The sequence below is a fragment of the Suncus etruscus genome, chromosome 1 (genome assembly GCF_024139225.1).
Source record: "Suncus etruscus isolate mSunEtr1 chromosome 1, mSunEtr1.pri.cur, whole genome shotgun sequence".
Taxonomy (NCBI): Eukaryota; Metazoa; Chordata; class Mammalia; order Eulipotyphla; family Soricidae; genus Suncus; species Suncus etruscus.
Window position 1 is genome coordinate 149,303,540 of NC_064848.1, and position 21,514 is coordinate 149,325,053.

Below are 21,514 nucleotides of genomic sequence, written 5' to 3' on the forward strand. Positions count from 1 at the left end.
AATCATGTACGCTATGGAGGATGAACTGTTTGCATTACTCAATGAAATGCTTGAAGCCTATATAAAGTGCTTAAGAATTTGGTCCTTAAGGAGTCCTTGTCAAGACTCCACTGTGTAGGAAGACCTACACTGCTCAGACTTCGACCTGCTCAAAAGAGACTTCCCTTAACACTGAGAAGACTTAACAACAACAAGGACCTGCTTACAGGACAGGGCTCCCTGCATTGCCCTTTGATTGTGAGGTGAAAGGAGAGGATGCTCCACATCCTGACTTCAATGTAAGATATGCAGATTCCAGGATCTTTAATACAGAAACATGATACCAACAACAGAGACTGTGTGAAAAATAAAAGTGTGTTGGCACTACAGACAATGTATTGGATTGGACGATCTAGCTTGCCTGGAGCCTAGACTTCGTCTTGTGCCAAGAAACTTCAGGGGTCTGGTCTCTTTGTATTTAGGCCAACGTTATTTCTTTCCATGTCCCTCATATTTTGGTGGGCCTATGCAAACAACAATTGCCACTCTAACACCATTTTTACTGTGCTCCTTTGACTCTAATCCTTAAAAAGAACTCACTTAAAATTTGAGGTTAACTTAAGCTAATATGCATGTATATGGAAATGTAAGAAAATACTATGCCTGTAATGTTTAAGGAGTTACGTAAGTTTAATGGCTTTAGATTGCCTTGTGTACTGTTAAGAAATATTATAATGGGTTACAATCTGGGGACTTGAGGAACAAAGTAATTGTACATGGAAAAAAAAAAAAAAAGACTCCACTGTGCTGGATGATATTTGGACCTTGGCTAGCCAAATAAACTCCCTTTTATCAGAGGTGGTCTTTGATTTTCAAGACCAATTCAGTAGTCAACTGGGACACTACACAACAACAAAAACCTGGCAGTTTCTTTGGGAGTCTGGGAATATGATTACCTTTAATTTATATAAAATTTTTTTGTTTTGTTTTTGGGCCACACCCATTGATGCTCAGGGGTTACTCCTGCCTAGGTGCTCAGAAATTGCTCCTGGCTTGGGGGGACCATACAGGACGCTGGCTAGCACTTGCAAGGCAGACGCCTTACCTCTTCTAGCACCACAGCTCCATGAGTTTTCCCATGCCCTCCCCAGAGTAACTTCCAAATCCTAGGAGTCTTCTGCTTTCAGACACAGCTTTCATGAGACTGTGAAGACTCCAGGGGGACAACTTAATTTGGGGGGGGGGAGGACGAAGTTGGGGGGTTACATCTGGTAATGATCTGGGAAGCTACTCCTAGTTTTGTGCTTAGAAGTCACTCTTGGCAGCATTTCAGGGACTATGTGATGCTGGGGATCTAACTGGGATGGGTGGTATGCATGGGGTTAAATACCTTATCCCCTACACTATCTCTCTGGCCTGTCCAAGGGCTATTTTATAAACTTGATTAAATTACAATAGTGAATAATTACTAATAAACTATTAGAAAAGGGTGCTATCATTACTTTTAGGTTAAGTTTTTAAAAACCCAATATAGGGTCCAGGGAGATGGCTCAAAGGTCTGGAGCACATGATTTGCACACATGAGTCCCAGTCTACTCCTGCACCACATGGGCCCATGCATGGCCAGTTGACCTTCAAGTATAGACCTAGTAGCAGCCAAAGATTCCTCCTATGTGACCTGACCCCCAAACCAAAGAAATGGACTTCAATATAAAATGTACAGGTAGGGGCCAGAGAAATAGCATGGAGATAAGGCATTTGCCTTGCATGCAGAAGGTCAGTGTTCGAATCCCAGCATCCCATATGGTCCTCTGAGCCTGCCAGGAGCGATTTCTGAGCACAGAGCCAGGAGTAACCCCAGAGCACTGCCGGGTGTGACCCCCCCCAAAAATGCACAGGTAATGCTTTCAAGTTATCAAGTTATCATTACCAAGTATCCCAATGTATCTAAACCTAATCATCCGTTCTCACCCACATCTTAACCGCATCAGCATATGGAGATCATTATCAGCCTTTATAAGGGTTTAGAAGTCATTTTAAGCTCTTGAGTCTCACCAGTAATTCTGTATTCATTTCCCCTTTGTTGAAAGACCAGACTGCTCAGACATTTCTCAAGCTGTTCCTCAACACTCTCACCAGGGGCCTCCCCAAGTCTCCCTTCCAGTCTTCCTCCAAGCTGAAAATGTTTAGGTCATCATCCTATCTCTTCCTATGAGGATCACAATCCAATAGGCATGCTAAGAGATGCTTTGCTTGTTGGGGGTAGTGCCACACCTGGTGATAATTAGGATTCACTCCTGGCTCTGCTAAGGAATAGCTTCTGGCAGTGCTGGGGAGGGATAATATGGGATGCCAATCAATCTGGGTAGTAGCTGCATGTACCCCATCTGCTGTAGTATCACTCTGGCCCTTGAAGAGATCTTTTTAGAGCAAAACCTATTTACTTCTAGGTTCCTGCCATTGAAAGCCAAGAGCAAAAACCATGAAGAATTTGGCAAGGGTTGGGGAAGTAGCTCAATGATGGGGCACAAGGCTCACACATGAGATCCTAAGTCGATCCCAACATCCCTCACACACACACGGAGTTAATAATAAAATGCTCCAGAACTCCCACATTTAAGACCTTCTAAACTTAAAATCAGTAACATCAGAGCAGTAGACTGTGCTGGATGCCAGCACTTGCCTTATGTCAGGAGGACCACTAAATCCTAATTACCAGAGTCTGAGAGTAGTTTGTGAGGTGTAGCCCTAGTAGGGAGCCGTCTCATATTCCCCACTGTACAAGCAGAGCTAGTATGCATGGCAAATTCTGAGTGGTTAAATGAAGACTGGAGAGCCAGCATGGCCAAGCAGACAACATTGTAAAACTCAAAATATAGCATGCTTTGAACTTCTCCAAAGGACCAAGTAACTCAGTGACTCCAGAAATATAAAGCTCAAGTCAATCAAGCCCTAAATGTTTCATTTTCCTGTTACTGACAATTGTCTTGAGATACCAACATAGACTCCAAGTGAGGCACATGGACTCCAAGTAAGGCTTCAAGCACTATCAGATGTGGACACTCAAAAAACGTGGGGGGGGGGAGCAGAGTTGTGGAGAGTGCACGTAGGGCTGGCATATTTGCCTTGAATGCACTAGCCCCTAGCACCCACCCCTTGCATGAGAGGGTCCCCCGGTATGGCCATGTATAGAACTGGTGGCCCTCAAACATGCTGTTGTCACCCAGATTTGCTCCCTTCAGCACCATGCTTCACCTAGCACTGAACCTAGGGTTGCTGGAAAGTTCCTCTAATTTTAAAAAAATGAACAACAATAAAAGCAGGATGCAATGTCTTAGATGCTTCTAGGGTTATGTTGCATATCATTTTAATTTGGGATTTTTCCTTGATCCCCATGATCTGGGGAAAGAGGCAGTTTCCCATCTCAGTATACATTAGGCCTGGGCAGGGTCACACAACATCCAGACTCAATACCAACTTGGGTCTGTCACTCCCTCCTGCATTACTCATCTATTCAGCCGTTTCCCCAGTCCCACAGCTGAGAAGTGACCCCAACCAAATTTACTACAAGAAGCCCCAATGTGCCCATATCACATTCCATGAAGGACTCGTGGAAATCTAGGAATACTAACTTTGGGCTTTACCTGAGATCCCGTGGAGGTCTAGTAGACTTCTGCTGAGGTTGGACTTCTTATTCCTGATGTCGTAAGCATTCTGGTAAATGGAAGGTAGCCTGCTCACCAGGTCTGAGCTCATGCCCAGCTTCTCCAGCTTGCCCAGGTTCTCAGGACATGAGAAACTGTGAGATCTCTTGCAGCTGCTGCCAAACTTGCATTGGCCCTGTACGAAATACTGGCAGATGTGGAGCTTGATGCACTTCTCCTGAAAAGTGCAAGAGCCATAGGGCCCATCTCCTTTGTTGTAATGTAAGCAGATCTGTGGACAGAGAAGGAAAGAGACCAGAACTGAGAAAGGCTTCCTATAGTATCTCACCTCCCTGCAGATTTGTCTTCTGCTTAGAAGGGACACTCCCAGCCCCTTCAGCCACATGGTCGTGTTATTAAAACAATATGTGTCAACTGCCAGGAGGCCTAGTCCATGGTACAAAGCTTGCCACAAAGAGCAGTGAATGCAGTTAGGGCAGAGAAGGGTCCACTATGACAATGATAGTTGGAAGTGATCGCTCTGGACAAGAACTGGGTGCTGATGGAGCCGGAGTGGTGGCGCAAGCAGTAGGGTGTCTGCCGTGCACACGCTAACCTAGGATGGACCACGGTTCGATTCCCCGGCATCCCATATGGTCCCCCAAGCCAGGAGTGATTTCTGAGCACATAGCCAGTAATCCCTGAGTGTCACCAGGTGTGGCCCAAAAACCAAAAAGAAAAGAACTGGGTGCTGAAAGGGGATAAAGTGATATGCATGGGACCAGAGAGCATAGCAGTAGGGCTTTTGCCTTGCATGTGGCCAACCTGGGAGAAACTCGGGGCAAATCCTGTCATCCCATATGGCCCCCCAGCCTGCTAGGGGTGATTTCTGAGTGCAGAGCCAGAAGTTATTCCTGAGCACTGCCAGGTGTAGCACAAAAACCAATCAATCAATAAATAAAGTTTTAAAAAAAGTGATATGCAAGGTACTTCTTTATTAGCAGTAGTGCAAACCACAGTGCCAAAAAGTATAAAATAAAAATCCACAACTGATGAGATCATTCCAAATGCCATGTTTCTAACTCTTAGGTGGACATATCTGAAGAACCAGGATAGCAGCGAAGAAATAATACCAAGCCAAGCAAGAAAGGAAAAAAATGGCATCGTGGGCCAGAGAGATAGCATGGAGGTACAGTTTGCCTTGCATGCAGAGGGACAGCAGTTTGAATCCCAGCATCCCATATGGTCCCCTGAGCCTGCCAGGAGTGATTTCTGAGTGTAGAGCCAGGAGTGACCCCTGATCACTGGCGGGTGTGACCCCAAAACAAAAACAAACAAACAAAAAAAGGCATCGTGGTCTTTGCCTCATAGTCTCTGTGCCTGAGCCCCCAGCCAGAACTGCCTTTGCTTTATTCCAACCAATTCCCAATACCAAGAGGGGGAAGGTCAAGTAATGCAAGTGGGAGGGAGGGAAGAACGGGTGGGAGGGAGGGAGGGATATGCCAGCAGAGGCACATGGAGGAGAAACTGGGAACATTGGTGGCGGGAAATGTGCACTGGTCAAGGGTGGTGTATATAAGTGGAACTCAATCATGAACAATTTTGTATCCATAATTCTTAAACAAATAAGAAAAAATGCATTATAACTAAAAAGAGAAACTGTTCATCATGGGGCTAAGAAATCATGGGGCTAAGAAATTGTGACTTGAGTTTGATCCCCAGTACCCTATATAATCCTGTGGCCTGCCAGGAATAATCCCTGTGCAAAGGCCATCCCAAAACAAAACAAAAATGTTCATCTCTGATCTATCAGTTGCTAACATGTGTCTGGAGTCATATCAGAAAGTGAGCCCTCATTGACTCTTCCTAGCAGACCCTCCAAGTAGAAACCCCAAAGTCTCAAGATCAAAGCTGCTCCCATCTTACAGTTAACTGAACTGACCTGGCAGCTCCTCCACCCACTCCTATACATTCCAATGCCTGCAGCCAGGCCTCAGTGTCTCCTCTCCTACAGTCCATTCATTGTCAAGAGTGCTCAATCCACATGGGAGGAGGAGGGCAGACATTGTTAACAGACAAAAATACATATCTAAGGCTAATCAAACCTACATGGGTCTTTACACCTCAAAGGGGGTGTGTGAAGAGAAGAAGCTAGGGCAAAGTCTCTAGGGGAAAGCAGGGTATATGTTTTGTGTTTAGCTACAGGCAAGACTGTTAGGCCCAGACCAGTAGGAGAGGCAGCAAAAGGGCACACACATACACGCGCGCGCGCGCGCACACACACACACCTACACGTAACTGACATCTTAGTACTGAGACCAGTACACACACACACACACAGACGTCTTAGTATTGAGACCAGTACACACACACACTCACACACAGACGTCTTAGTAGTGAGACCAGTACACACACACACACACACACACACACACACACACACACACACACACACACACACACACACACACACACACACACACACCAAGCAGCAGCTACTGATGTATTAAAAGGGCAGTAGCAGCCATAAGAGTCTGTTTCCTACTATCCAGCACTTTCACTCTGCCACTTCCCAATTCCTTGCTCCTCAGCAACCAACTCTCTTATAGAATCTAACTAGGTTTTTATTGGGGGCAGGGTGGGTGGGGTATCATACATAGCAATTCTCAGGAGCTATTCCTGGCTCTGTGCTCAGTGGACAGTATAAAGTACTAGGCATTTGAATCAAATGCAAGACAAGCGCCTTATCTCCTATTCTCTCTCCAGTCCAAGACTTGGGTTTTTAATCCCTAAGCAGAGAATCAGCTCCCCTGCTTCCCCTTACAAAGCAGTGGTCCTCAAACTTTTAAAACAGGGGGCCGGAGAGATAGTATGGAGGTAAGGCGTTTGCCTTTCATACAGAAGATCATCGGTTCGAATCCCGGCATCCCATATGGTCCCTCGTTGCCTGTCAGGAGCAATTTCTGAGCATGGAGCCAGGAGTAACCCCCTGAGCACTGTGTGACCCAAAAAACCCGCCCAAAATAAATAAAAATAAAACGGGGGCCACTTCACTGTCCCTCAGATCGTTGGAGGGCCGGACTATAGTAAAAACAGAACAAAACAAAAAAACAACTATGAACAAATTCCTATGCACACTGCCTATATCTTATTTTGAAGTGAAGAAACAAAACAGGAACAAATATGTGGCCTGTGGGCCGTAGTTTGAGAACCACTGCCTTATAGTCTACAGCTGGGCTGTGCAGAGGACTGAACTGGAAACATATCAATGTTATGTCTGGTATGAAGACTAAACTGGCTAATTCCCTATGTAGATCGTAGTGGGCACTGATTTGCAGCTGATGGGAATTCAGCAGAGCAGAAAGCCACACCAGGCCTAAGCCTATGGTCAGGCTCCCCCTTACTGGCTCTGCACACAATGAATACATGGCCCTCTCCCCCTATGGAGCACCTGTGATAAGTGTTGTATGGCTGGCAAGATGACTCCACAAAGGAAGTGTCCTTCTCCAAACACAACCCCCAGCCATACAGTGCTGGGTTCCCTCTTCTGTCTCCCTCTTCCCAGGACTTCTTCCAGTCAATCTTCAGGATACAATCCCTGGCTAGGGCTCCAATTCCTCTGCAGCATCCTGTCCTGTCTCACCAGGAGGCCACAGAGGCCACCTCTATCTCCTCTCCCCAGAGCTCACTGTGATGCTTTGCTGAGGATTAGCAGAGTTAAGTCAATATGCAACCAGCCATATTTGATTCTTAAGATTTACCATATGGTTCACCATCCACCCAAACCCACCCAAGAGTAATTCCTGAGCATCACAGGGTATGACATTTGAGGTATTCCCCCTCAAAATACAGCATCTTAAAAGGCCAAAAGAACTCAGCTAGAGGCTAGAGCAATCGGATAGCAGTTAAGGCACTTGCCTTGCATGCAGCCAACCCGGGTTCGATTTCCAGCATCCCATATGGTTCCCTAAGCACTGCCAGGAGTGATTCCTGATTGCAGAGCTAGAAGTAATCCCTAAACACTGCCGACTATGACCCGAAAACAAAAAATCAAACAAAAAACTCAGCTAATAGAGATTAAGTACCCGTCACTATATACTTTGCAACTCCTTCCTGAGGCTTAGAACTGAATACCCAGGGAGTGCTTATGAAAACATATCTATCGAATCAAAATTGCCCCCCCCCCATATGCTGATATGGTGCCTGAGCTCCAGAAGGGGCCATATGCTTGTGGGGAGGAGCAGGACACCTGCAGTGATCTTCAGGTTGGGGGCAGAAGAGGGTTCAAAACTTCTCCCTGGCCATCACCTCTCTTAAACAGCACTGCACTTAGGGTCTCCTCATTCCCGCTCTCTCCTGCCCAGAGCTGAACCCTAAAGATTCTAACTTTGCTCCCTGCCTACAAATCCTTACCCTTTCAATCTTTCTTGCTGTCTGACAACCCCAAACAGGAGGTAACCACAAATGGGGCTAATTTAGAAACCAGGATAGTGTTAATGACTGACAGGAGATGGAGAATTCACATCAGCTGACACTAGGAACTCCTAGGTTAGGCTGGATTTGCTCCTGGGAAGCACCATGGAACTGCCTCTGTAGTCCCAAATCCTACCAGTCAAGAAAGGATACGATGAATCTCCTCTGCTCACCGTATCTCTATGATGCCATCACTGGCCACACAGGACCCCAGTCTAGCCTAAGACCTGCGACAGAGGGACCAGCCCAACTAACAGAGAAGCTTCATGAGAGCCACTTGTGGCAAGTGTGGCCCTAGGTCACTGGTCTGAGTCCAGGATGCCTCTGGACAGAGCTCAGAAATGATAGGTTTCTTGGCTTTTCTTCTGTGTCCCCCTTCTCCATTTCCCTACCTTCCAACCACCTGCACTCACCTCAGGCAAAAGCCAGGGGTCATTCTGATATAAGAGCTGGCGGAGTTCGTTGATGTTGAGGTGGTCCACACCATGGCATATCCGCACACCTGTGTTGTGACTCGTAGTCAAGCTGTGGCAGTTCCTACACTCCTTCCTGCAAAGAGGCAGAGCCCTTCAGAAAGTTTTCGCTTATCGTCCCAAAGTGCATTTGGAGACAAAGCCTTTGAAAAGATGATTCTTGGGGCCGACGAGGTGGCGCTAGATGTAAGGTGTCTGCCTTGCAAGCGCTAGCCAAGGAAAGATCGCGACCGCGGTTCGATCCCCCGTTGTCCCATATGGTCCCCCCACGCCAGGGGCAATTTCTGAGCCCTTAGCCAGGAGTAACCCCTGAGCATCAAATGGGTGTGGCCTGAAAAACAAAAAAACCAAAAAAACAAAAAAAAAAAAAAAAAAGAAAAGATGATTCTTGTTTGTTTCCTTGTTTCTGAACCTTACCAGGGCTTATTCCTGGCTCTGAGCTCAGGGATCACACCTGGCAGGGCTCAGGAGACTGAACCCAGGTCAGCTGTGTGCTGTACTTTGTCTCTCTGGCCCATAAAATAAATCATTGTTATGACTAGATTTTATAAAGGAGGATGAGGGGGGAGAGAGAGAGGCACTGACCCAATCCAATTAGTGTCCTTTGAAGAAGGGACCAGAACTCAGAGGGATGGCATAGGGAGAAGATGGCCAACTCCCAGTCCACACGAGACATCAGAAGAAACCAAACCCACTGACTTCGTGGTCTTGGACTTTTAACTGCCAGTAACAAGAGAAAATAAGTTCCTACTGTTTGAACTTCCAATCTGTGGTGCACTTTCAAGAAGCCATGTGAACTAATAGAGATGGTGAAATCCCTCTTTCAAATAACTGCCAGGGCCTAAGGTTCAATGATTCTAGACCCTGGGGGAAAGCAAGGTGTTGCAAGTACATAGTCAGCCACTTTTTTTGGTTTTTGGGTCAGGCCCGGCAGCACTCAGAGGTTACTTCTGGCTTTATGCTCAGAAAACTGTCCCTGGCAGGCACGGGGTACCATATGGGATGCCGGGGATAAAGCAAACGCCTTACCTCCATGTTATCTCTCCGAGCTCCCCCCCCCCCTTTTTAACAAAGAGGTGATACCTGGGAAGTTCTAGTGCAGAATGGCAAGGCCAATGACGAAATGAAAATGTCCCTGAGGGGCCGGGAAGGTGGCGCTAGAGGTAAGGTATCTGCCTTGCAAGTGCTAGTGTAGGATGGACCACGGTTCAATCCCCCGGTGTCCCATATGGTCCCCCCAAGCCAGGGGCGATTTCTGAGTGCATAGCCAGGAGTAACCCCTGAGCGTCACCGGGTGTGGCCCAAAAACCAAAAAAAAAAAAAAAAAAAGGAAAATGTCCCTGAGCATTGGCAGGTTTGTAAACAGAGGACAGGTGAGAATGGAATGAAAGTCTGAAAGGTGGTGCGGCCATGCACGCACATACTTGAAGTCCAGCCCTTCTGTTCCCTTCCTCCATCCCTTCTATCAATAAGTCCCTGGCAATGAGCCAGTGCTGACTCACACTGGTGAGTGATCTAGATAAGTTTTAAATGGTCCCTATCAGCTGATCATAACATCTCAGAGGAATCGAATTTCTTTCTTCTCTCTCATAATGCTCTGGTCAAACAATATTCGTATACTCCTCCTGCTTTCTTCTAATAGATGTGAGAGAGAAGGGCAAAGGCTGTCTGGAGTTGGAAGTACAAGGTTTCTGTGCTTGGAACTCAGGACAAAGTGCCAAACACTGAGGAAGGATAACACCTGAGCCAGAAGGGCAGCCAGCAAAGAGACTAACAACAGCGCTGCTAGAATCAAGCATATCTACTAATAAACACAATTATGGTGGTGAAGGTGGCAAACATTTGTTGGCTATTTACCTCAGTGCCTAACTAGTTCATTTCTTCAGTCCCATTAAGCCTCTGGGGTAGGTGATCACCCAGATCTGCAGATGAGGGACATGAAGCTCAGAAACAAAAGAAAAACCAGCAGCAAAAAGGAGAGACAGACCTTTCTCAGCTATCATCAATAAGCTCTGATGATCTAGTCCTGAAACAGCTGCCCAACCTTCCAGGGGAAGTCACAGGGTAAAAAGGAAAGAGGTCACAGACCACATGCACTGTCCCTTAGAACACTCAAGAGAAGGCAGTTCCAGAAACTGCTGAGGGCAGCAGAGGACTCATGCTCTGGTTCAGTTCACTGAGCACTTCCAGGGAGCAATCCCTGAGCATAGAGATATATGTAGCTCCCTGTGTGTCACTCCACATGGTGTGACCTCAAACATACGAAACAAAAAACCTTGGAAACAAGAAACTGCTGTGACACAGAAGAAAGGTAAGGTGGAGAAGGCATCAAACTCGGAACCATTAAGGTCGGTCAATAACAGACTACCAGATCTCAAACACAAAGAAAATTCAGTCCCCAAATCCAGGATGGGGCTGCCACTTTGCCTTTAGCAAATGTGGACATAATAGCCACCAGCTTAGGTCCAACCTTATTCCTTTGCACCCCCATCTACAATCAGCCATCTTAGTGGGATTCAAGGAGGCAAGTATGTACCTGGGCAGCTCCCACCCTAAGAAGATCCACTGTGCAATCCTCAGGATAATAAATCAAATGCGGGCCCGGAGAGATAGCACAGCAGCGTTTGCCTAGCAAGCAGCCGATCCAGGACCAAAGGTGGTTGGTTCGAATCCCGGTGTCCCATATATCTCCCCCCCCCCCCCCCCCCGTGCCTGCCAGGAGCGACTTCTGAGCAGAGAGCCAGGAGTAACCCCTGAGCACCGGGTGTGGCCCAAAAACAAACAAACAAAAAAATGCAGGGCACCTCTTCGAAACCTTTTCCTCCACTAGTCCCCTAAGGGGCTCATTTACCCCATTGCTGTGTCCAAACTCTACACAGGATGCAAGACTCAGAGGTGCAGGAAGTCACTCACAGTCCCACACCTCTCAAACAGCACCCTAAGGCACTGACTGGCCTTCTGAGCCAAACTTCAGGCTTAGGGACAGCCTCTGGGCACATTCCAAACCAACTCCTCTCCCGTTAGCACCTCTGGTCTCCCCACATTTCTTCCTCAAATACTTCCTCCCACCTCCTTTCTTCCCACCCTAATGAAAACAGCTCCATAGAACTCCCTTGACAATCAGTGTTTTAGTGTTTGTCAACGCAGCTCTCCCTAGAATCCTACCCCTCCCCCAAATTGCTTCTTGCCCCCCAGGTTCGCCCTGTGGTCCCCCACCCACTCACCAGTCCTGCCTGGATCAAGGTACCCATAATATGTGTGTGTGTCAAGGTGCCCATAACGGGGTGTCTGTGTGTGTGAAGCTTGCCCCCCAGGTTCGCCCTGTGGTCCCCACCCACTCACCAGTCCTGCCTGGAACAAGGTGCCCATAATGGGGCCTAGACAGAGGGAAGGAGCTTGCTCAGCAGCAGATGGCTCCTACTTCTCCCACCCAGCACGTCTTAAGTCTTAGTCTTCTCTAGACTCGGGGCATCGTCAACCCCAGATCCTGCCCCAGCCGGTGACTTCTAGAGCCGAAACTTCCCTCGGGCAAGCAAGCGGCTGCAGGGCGAGGTCGGGGCAGTGGGGCCGGGCGGAACACCGGGGTAAAGGACGGAGGTTCCGGACGACGGCGGCAGGCGGAACCCGAGCGCCCAAGGGGTCGAGGGGCGGGAGGGCCGGTCCCACTTTTCCTCCGCAGCCACCCACCCACCGCGCAGCGGGCGTTAGTCCCGGCCCGCGAGTCCGCCCGTCGGGGCGAACGGGAGCCGGCCCCCCGGCGCTCACCCGGCCCGCTGGAACTTGCAAGCGCCGTACACCATGTACTTGCAGAGGTGCAGCTCGTCGCAGTGGCCCGGGCAGCCGCCGCCGGGGCCCTGCGGCGCGCGGCACAGGCGCAGGGGCGAGGCGGCCACCACCACCAGCTCGGGCCCGGCCCGCGCCTCCGCCCCGGGCCCCGGCCCCGGCCCCGCGCGCCGCCGCGCCAGCACCAGGCGGTCGCCCTCGCGCAGCAGGCTCTCCAGGGCGTCGCGGTCCCACACGCGGCGCCGCAGCTCGTCCAGGCGCAGGGCGCCGTGGGCCGCGCACAGCGCCTGGGTGGCCTCGCGCAGCGTCGCGGCGGGGTTGGCGCCCAGGCTCATGCTGAAGGGGAGCGACGCGGCCCACCAGCCGCTGCCCGGGCTCCAGGGAGGCGGCAGAGGCGGCGGCGGGGGCGGAGGCTGCGGCGGCGGCGGCGGCGCGAATCGAAACCGAAAGCTGCCCAGCGACCCGGAGCCCCAGGCCGCGCCCGCGCCCGCCGCCGCCCCGCCCAGCCCGGCCGGCGCCCCGACGGGGCCCACGCGCGCCGAGCGGCAGAAGCCCGAGGCGGCGGACAGCCACCCGAGCCCGGCCGCGTCCAGCGCCGACGCCGCCGCCGCGCCGCCGAGGCCGCCCCCGGACGCCGACGCCGCCGTCGACGCCGACGCCGCCGGGGACACCGCGGCCTGCTTCATGGCGCCCGCTTTCTGCGCCAGGGCGAGGCGGAGGCGCTGCCTGCGGGGCCGGTGGACGACGCCGGGGAGCGGCTGGACGAGCGCGTCTAGACGGCCGGCGGCGGGCTGGCTCGCCCCCTCGACGGAAGGATCCAGGGCGGGAGGCGAGGCGAGGCGCGGCGCTGCGAGACGCGGCTCCTGAGGCACTGACTGCGGGCACTTCCGGCGTCTCCCTTGAAGCGCCAGCCGTCTAAGACCCCCCGGAAGCGGAGCGTTCTAGAACATGCTGCGCGGAGCCAATGGGATTCGAGGGGCGGGACCTAGGAACTCCGCTTGCCTATAGAAGGGGTGGCTTGTAATCTCGCGAGATCCTGGTTCTTCCGACGGGAGAGCCGAGAGCGGGAAGCGAGGCGGCTGCTGAGGAGCTGCACGTACTTCCGGTGTCTCACTTGAGGCGCCAACGTCTCTAGCCCCTTCACACACATATCCCCCCAAGCCTTCTAGAACATTCTAGAAGGCTACGTGTAGCCAATGGGATTTGGGGGCGGGGACTGGGAGTCCCACGTGCTCTATAAAGGCGCCCGGCTTCCGTTGCTTGGTGTGCCCCCTCAAGGGAAAAGCGAGGGGAGGCGGCTGCTGAGGCGCTGCACATACTTCCGGTGTCTCACTTGAGGTGTCTCACTTGAGGCGCCTCACTTGAGGCGCCAATGTCTCTAGCCCCTTCACACACATCCCCCCAAGCGTTCTAGAACATTCTAGAAGGCTACGTGCAGCCAATGGGATTTGGGGGCGGGGCCTGGGAGTCCCACGTGCTCTATAAAGGCGCCCGGCTTCCGTTGCTTGGTCTGCCCCCTCAAGGGAAAAGCGAGGCGAGTCTCACTTGAGGCGCCAACGGAAAGCGAGGGGAGGTAGCTGCTGAGGAACTGCGGCACTTCCAGCGTCTCACTCGAGGCGCCCTCCCCCATCTCCTGGTGCATTCTAGAACATTCTGGAAGGCTACACGGACTCCAATGGGATTCGGGGGCGGGGCCCAGGAATCCCGCGTGCCCATTTCGTTCCGTTCGAGGCTAGGGGGCGTGGTGTGTCATCTCGCAACATCCTGGATCTTCCTCACAGACAACTGGCCTACCTGCCGTTGGAGGCCTGGCTTCCTTTCCTCTCCCTTCCCCGGGAAGCTCCTTCATAGTACAGCGCAGGGAGCTGGGCCCTTGCACGTGGCCGACCTAAGCGCCATCCTCGGGGTCCCAGAGGGTCCGCCCCAACTAACCCCCGCCTGAGGTGACTTCTGAGCACAGAGCTAGGTGCCGCCTCTGGGCACCGCCTGGTGGGGCCCCGAAACGAAAAAGAAGAAAAAGTCCGGGCCGAGCGGTGGCGCAAGTGGGAAGGCGGCTGTCTGGGACGGACCACGGTTCGAATCCCCACGACGGCCCACAGGGTCCTCTCCAAAGTCAGGAGCAACGTGAGAGTCGCCCCAAAATAAAGCAAAACATACACACACACACACACACACACACACACACACACACACACACACACACACGAAGAAAAAGCCCATGATGGTTATGCGGCATATCCGTAGCCATGTCCATGACGTATCTCTCCAGAGGATGGGAAATGCTGCAGGGACATGTCCAGATCCTAGCAGAGGGAGGATTCTCTTGTTTGCGGGCTTTGGAGGAGGCTGGGGAAGACGGGGCTGGGTTTGCATGGACCTCGCTGTGGGATGGAGGGGGCGAGCACCCAAGGGAGGGTGAGGGCTCATAAGGTGGTGAGAAACGCCACTTTAAGGTATAATACTCAAAGGAACAGATCGTTCGACGTATCCAGTCTCTACCTACACCAAAACGTCCTTTAAAATAAGGGATTGAGTGAAAGGAATCTGAATAAATTTGAACAATCGGGACTTAAAGCTTTTCCCACTTGAGACCCTTTCACTCAGAAGTTTTTACGGGATCCTGAGTAGATAGGATGACAAAATAAGTATACCGAGAAAACTTTTACTGACAATAAAGCATACGTTTATTTTAAAATAATTTTGTTGTTGCTTGGGCCACACCTGGTGGTACTAAGGTTACTCCTGGCTCTGCGCTGAGAAATTACTCGTGGCAGGCCACACATGCATCCGGATCCTTCTTTGAGAGGTTACTCACTGCCTTTTAGCTGGCTTCGGTGCCTCTCTGTGTGGACCTGAGCAGTCTGCCGTTTAACCAACCCAAAAGAAACTAGGAGCTAAATTCAGATGTAAAAACAGCCTATAGGTCAAAGAGTGAGCTCAATCGCCTGAGAGTAGGCTTTGCATGCAGGGGACCTAGGTCCGGTCCCCAGCACCACATGACTCTACACAAGCACTGCCAGAAATAACCCCAAATACTGATTGGGAGAACTCCTGAGCACTGCTTGGTGAGACCCTAAAACAAATAAAGCTAAATCAAATGACCACACTTCTGGGGAGGCAGGGGCTGTTGAGAATGTAAAGAATTTTCCCTATAAGCTGGTGAGAGAGTACGGGAATTAAGTTGCTAGCCTTGCATGTGGCCGACACTGATTTCATCCCTGGAACCATATATGGTCCCCTGAGCACTGTCAGCTATGACAAGACAAAGAAACAAACCCTCATCTTGTCCTTCACCCACAAAAGCCAATACCAGGAGAAAACGTAATCAGAATTTTTTCTTTTTATTTGCAGATAAGGTGAATCATGCCCCAGAAGACCACCCAGGAACCTGAGATGTGACTCAAATAGTAAAGGAGAGATGCCCTGCATGCATGAGATCAGAGTTTAATCTCAGGCACTGGGTGGGCAGGGTGGGGAAGTTCTAGATTAAAAAGTTCCTTTAAAAAAAAAGTAGTAAAACGGAACTGATTGACCATCCTGGTGTTTTCTTCCTCCCTGTTGTCCTCTATTTGTGCTGCTTCTGACTGTGGACGAGAGGTTCGCTAGGATGCACATCTTCCATTATTTTCTAGCCTGCCAGTTTACCATTGAGGTCATAATATGGCAAGCCAGCCAGGAGCTGGAGTTCTACCATTGTAAGCAGGACTTGACCAGAGAATTGTCAGGCCAGTCCTGTGTGGCCTTTAGGGCTGTCGTCCTCTCTTTCCTAACCCAATCCAGTAGGTCTCATGCCATTCTTCATGGGTCAGGGAAACAGTTCCTTTATTGTTGGTTCTTACACTATTCAGAATAATTTTTCTTTGCTTGTGCTTGTCTTTGATGGGTGGAAAGTACCTCTGGATTGGCCCCCTACTCGTCCTGTTCTCTATCCATGGGCGTCATTCTTCTCTTTCCAATAAAGACCTCGGATCAGAGACTTCTTTCAGTTTTCAGTCCCACAGCTAGCCTATCTGCCTGCCAATATCCTTCCCTTTTTGCAGAACTGTGGTGGAAATTTCTGAATCTCTTATTTCCCTAACATTGTGTGGATTATTTCCTGTGTTGGTGTAACTTCCAGACCCGAGTTCCCCAATCCCTTGGGATTGGAGCATGAGGCTTCCACTACACCTGGCGCCTGAACAGGGATCTGAACCCTGATATTGGCTGACACAGTGTCACTTTTACATTTGAGGTGATGTAACTCACTGGCTTAGGGTATACTTCCCAGATCACCATCCCCTTCACTGTTCCCCATTTCTTGTAGCACTGAGCAATCTGCCTGCAACTGAACTCTTGAGAGTGTGAATGAGTATAGAACTTTCCCCTGGAATTTGGAAGTAGGTTCATCTTGTGCTTTTCTTCCCTCCAGTTGTTGCTTTTAAGGGGGGGCACACCTGGTGCTGCTCAGGGGTTACTCCTGGCTCTACACTCAGGGATCACTTTTGGTGGGGCTCAGGGGACCATATAGGATGCTGGGGATCAAACCCAGGTTAGCCATATACAAGGAAAGCATCCTACCTCCTGTACTAACTCCCCAGCCCCAATTTATAATTTTACATGTATGTGGCCACTTTTTGGTTTATTATTCTGGTGACTGTGGTAAGTGTACCATTGGTCCCAAGAAAGTCCCTTAGATCTGATTCTGGGCAGATGTATTAGTTATAGTTATCATCCAATGATTTGAAGGAAAAAAATTTCCTACTGCAATGTAGCTTGGCACTAGGACAAATGGACCAAGAGTGGTTATCACTAAACTATTATACCATTTGCAGCTTGATCTGTTTTGCAAAAGAGATGGTAAAAAGGAGCTTCCACAATTCATGGGGATTTGTGGAATGGTTAACTTCAGTTATATGTGGTTCCTAATATTAAAACAGAGTTAGCTTATTTTCTAAAATATTTAACCAGGTGAAAGATTGGCTCCCTTGCCTTCTGGTGCCTTTAGCTATCCATAGCTTTCTTCTTGGAAGCAGAAAACTTTACCATGGGGTCACAAAGGAGGGTCCTTTTGTTCTGTCCCAGGTTGGCTGGGTGCAGTGCAAAAATGCCCTACCACTGTGCTATCACTCTGGCCCAGGAGGGTCCTTTCTAAGGGCAAAAAGGCATCACATCATTCCATCTGACAACCTCACCCCATGCCTCTTCTAGTTTGTTTCATATAATTTTGTTGAGCAGGGCCATATCCAGGGGTGCTTGGGTGGTCATTCCTGGCGGTATCTGTAGAATCACACAGAGTTAGGAGTGGAACCCGGGTCTCCTGCATGCACTCACCTGATCAGTTCCTTCTCTACCTGAGCCTGGCACTTTCTGCCCTGCAGGACCCCAGGAGCTGGAACAATTTTACTGTCCATAGTCAAAATTCAGTTTATGCTGTAGATCTGACCTCAGGCCATGGGTGGAGCCTGACCAGGAATACCTCACAGATTGGTTAAGAAGGTCCAAGCCTTTCCCCTCTTTCAACAACACCCCCCCCTTTCCCACCTACTACCCTTCCTCCCATCATTCTTCCAGCAAGAAGCCCTGACTTGGGGTGCTTGCAGATGGGTCACTGAGGGCAATCTTCTGGGTGTAGCCAGGGCCCCTCACTTTACCTTCTATAAGCCCATTCTCCCGGGCTGGGCACATTCTCCCTCTGGTTCTTGGAGAAGCAACAGTTGTGGCTAGAGGGTGTCTCCACACTGCTCTCCCTGCCTTCTGGAACCTTCACCTCCCCTGACCCAGCCCTACTGTCCCGTAAGTCCCCTGTTCCTCAAAGGTTCCCGAACTTCCCTTACACGGTGCTTGCAGTCCTTAAGGAGACTTTGAGGCCCTGTAAGGCAGAGTACCACGTAAATTGCACTGAGCCTTCCCACTCTTGAGTGTGGGTGTTGCCTGGTAATCCATAGGGCTCAGAGGATATGACCAAGGGATGTGTGTAAAGGGCCTCCATCTGCCGAAGTGGGGTGGAGGCCAAGAAACAGGGCCTGTGGGACCCTCAGAGCCTTAGGAAACAGCTTCCAGGGGGCAATTCCTGCATCTCCATGAGCCACTACCACTGTGGATCAAGGGAGGGACAAACACAGCAGTGACAAGGGACAAGTCAGGGCCACAGGTGGGGAGGCCCATAAGTCCATTTTGTGGGCCACTTTGGTCCCTGATACGCTCAGGGGATGAGGCTGGCCTTCCCACAAGCTTCAGCAGCAGGGCCAGGCAGGACTAATTGTAGGAAGCATGCAGAAGCATTCCAGGCTTTAGTTATGTCTTCTTGAATTCGATCCCCAGTGGGGGACCCCCGACCCGCGGGGGTGTGGGAATGAGGGTCGCTAGTAATTCGCAGGTTTTCTCGAGCAGAGCCAGCCTAAAAGTAAAGCTTCAACAGGTTAAAAAGAAAGAGGCTCAAGGTAACATCTCGCTGCTCAAAAGCGTTTATTTTAGGTAGGGGGCTAGTTTTTATAGACAGAGCAAGGTTTCGGACAAAGAGGCAACTGTGGCAGCTTCTGATTGGATAATGTTTAAATTTTTCCCAGAGAAAATGTGAACCTTTATAAAACAACATGTTCTTTGGGGCGCTCTGAGTGATAAAACGTTGGAAAAAAGACAGGCCTGTATTTCAAGGTTGCTTCCCCCTGTCCATGGGACCCAGCCACCCTGCTGCAAAGACTTCAGGGGTTAGTTATCTCCTTTGTTTCTGGGGCATATGTGCCTCAAGGCACGTAGGCAGTTGGGCTAGGATATGTCTGAGACTCCATTTTGTGTATGGTTCCAGCAGTCTCCCACACTTGAATATGGTGGATCCAGGACCATCATCCTCTCTATGGATTGGATGGCCACGCAAGCCTGAGGGATGGACAGAAAGCTAAAGCCTCCAGAGAAGCTGGCCCTGTAGGTGGGCGTGTGCTCACACAAGGGTGTTGAGGAGGAGGAAGAAGAAGAAGAGGAGGGTATGTGTATGTTTTGGGAAACACCTGGAAGGGATCAGGGCTTCTTCCTAGCTCTGTACTCAGGGATTATTCCTGGCAGTGCTAGGGGGCCATGTCATGCCCATGCCCATGCCCAGGATTGAACTGGATCAGTTGCATGAAGGCATCGAATTCTCTCCAGCTCTGGCATGTATGTCTTTAACTCCAAAGTTAAAGGCACAGTCTTGAAACTCAAGAAACCCCAAACCACATGCCCCACATGTATGTGACTTCCCAGTTTCAAAGTTTCATCCAGCACTCCTCAGCACCCTCACCCCAACCCAGGCCACCCCATCCTCTCATGTGTCATTCCAAACCAGTGGCTACTTTCCTAGGGTTCTAGGAAAGTTCTGGCTTCCCATCCTGGGGCTTCTGTCTCCTTTTGCCCAAGAGACCTCTGCCTTTAGCCGGGATCCTGGAACACTGTGATAGGTTCAGACAATCAGACACTCAGCTGGCACCAATGTGAAGGGCTCAGATTTGGCTGAGAAGGTGCTGAGAAGGTGGTGACTCCTGGACTAGGGCCCATCACTTATTGTCCTCAGGAACATACCAGGTAGATTAGGTCATCCAAGAAGGAGGAACTGAGGCCCAACATGGTTCTGGATTTTTTCAAGATGGAACTGGTTCTCAGGCCTACTATAGGCCCGTATGAGTCTGCCAGGACTCCCATCAGGGGAGGAAAATGTTTGATCTTGTGGGGAGGGGAGGAAATAGAGGAGTTTGAAGCCAGGGGTCCCAGGGGACTGAGAGCCTGGAAGTGTGGAAAGCTGGTGTTGCAGGGGAATGAGCAGAATCAGTCACAGATACCCCTCTAGAGTGTGGGAGTTGGGGGAGGGCTTGCTTGGTGATAAGTGTCCAGTGGAGAGGCAATGACAGCATCACATCTTCAGGCCCTTGTGCTGAACCACCAACCTGAGTGAAAACTGCCAGAACTTTTGAGAACCATTTACACAGACCCCACCCCAATAAAAGTGAAAAGAACTGGGGAGGAGGAACAGAGAGACAGACATCGAGACATGGGAGGGATAAGGGCAACTAGAGAAATGAAGACAAAGTGGGTGCTAAGGTGTTAGGGTAGCTGTGGAGAAGGCTCTGGAAGGCAGAACGTCAGAACTTGGATGTTGTCCTTGGGTCCTGATGAACTGAGGGCGAATGTGAGGGCAGGACAAGGTAGAATCCCTAGGCGATGGGGCTCTCCGCTATGTCCCGGACACATGTCCCAGGTGACCAGCCTGTCCTTACTAGGGCATATGATTCAACTTCAAACCTGCTTTCACGAAGCTCTGGCCTGGGAACAAACAGAGTCCAATCTCTGTTGAGAGTGGAGACATTTCTGCCAGCAAATATATTTTCAACATCCAATGGACACTGACAAAAATTTTTTTTAGTCTACAAGCCATTTCTTTTTTTTTGTTTTGTTTTGTTTTGTTTTTTGGGCCACACCCAGCGTTGCTCAGGGGTTACTCCTGGCAGGCACGGGGGACCATATGGGACACCGGGATTCGAACCAACCACCTTTGGTCCTGGATCGGCTGCTTGCAAGGCAAACGCCACTGTGCTATCTCTCCGGGCCCTCTACAAGCCATTTCTAAGACCCATTTTTGTTTTGTTTTGTTTTGTTTTGTTTTGGGGTGAAAATTGGCAGTGGTCTTGGCTCAGAAATTTCTTCTGATAGGCTCAGGTATCATATGGATGCTTGGGATCCAACCCAGGTCCATCCCTGGTCAGCCACATGCAAGGCAAATACTCTACCACTGTGCTATCTCTCCGGCCCTATTTTTCAACTTTTTTTTAATAACTGAAAGTATATATTAAGAGGAGATAAAGGGCCACAAGGCTGGAGCAACATTTCAGCAGGTAGGGTGTTTGCCTTGCATGTGGCCGACTCAAGTTCAATTCCCAGCATCCTATATGACCTGTTGAGCCTGTCTGCTGAATGCAGAGAGCCAGGAATAACCGCTGAGCATCACCAGGTTTGGTTCAAAAGAAAAAAAAAAAAAACTAACTAAATGACTAAATTAAAGTATTCAAAGGGCCACAGAAATAGTACAGAGATTAAGCACTTATCTTGTATGTGGCTGACCTGGAGTCAATCCCCAAAACTGCATGTATTCAGGGATCAGACCCAACAGGAGTGATAGATGGATAGCATAAAGCCAAGAATAGCCTTTCAAGATGATGA

The 21,514-nt window shown here is 50.1% G+C and overlaps 1 protein-coding gene across 1 annotated transcript in view; it reads right to left on the minus strand.

The window, feature by feature from the left end:
* PARP12 (poly(ADP-ribose) polymerase family member 12) overlaps positions 1-13,502 on the minus strand; it is a 33,683-nt gene extending 20,181 nt beyond the window's left edge. The window contains exons 1-4 of the mRNA XM_049783221.1: positions 13,355-13,502; positions 12,335-13,250; positions 8,510-8,645; positions 3,624-3,915 (exon numbers count right to left, since the gene is read on the minus strand). Of these exons, the coding sequence (XP_049639178.1) occupies positions 3,624-3,915; positions 8,510-8,645; positions 12,335-13,250; positions 13,355-13,502 (1,492 nt within the window). The remainder of the gene's footprint in view (positions 1-3,623; positions 3,916-8,509; positions 8,646-12,334; positions 13,251-13,354) is intronic.
* Positions 13,503-21,514: the final 8,012 nt, after the last annotated feature.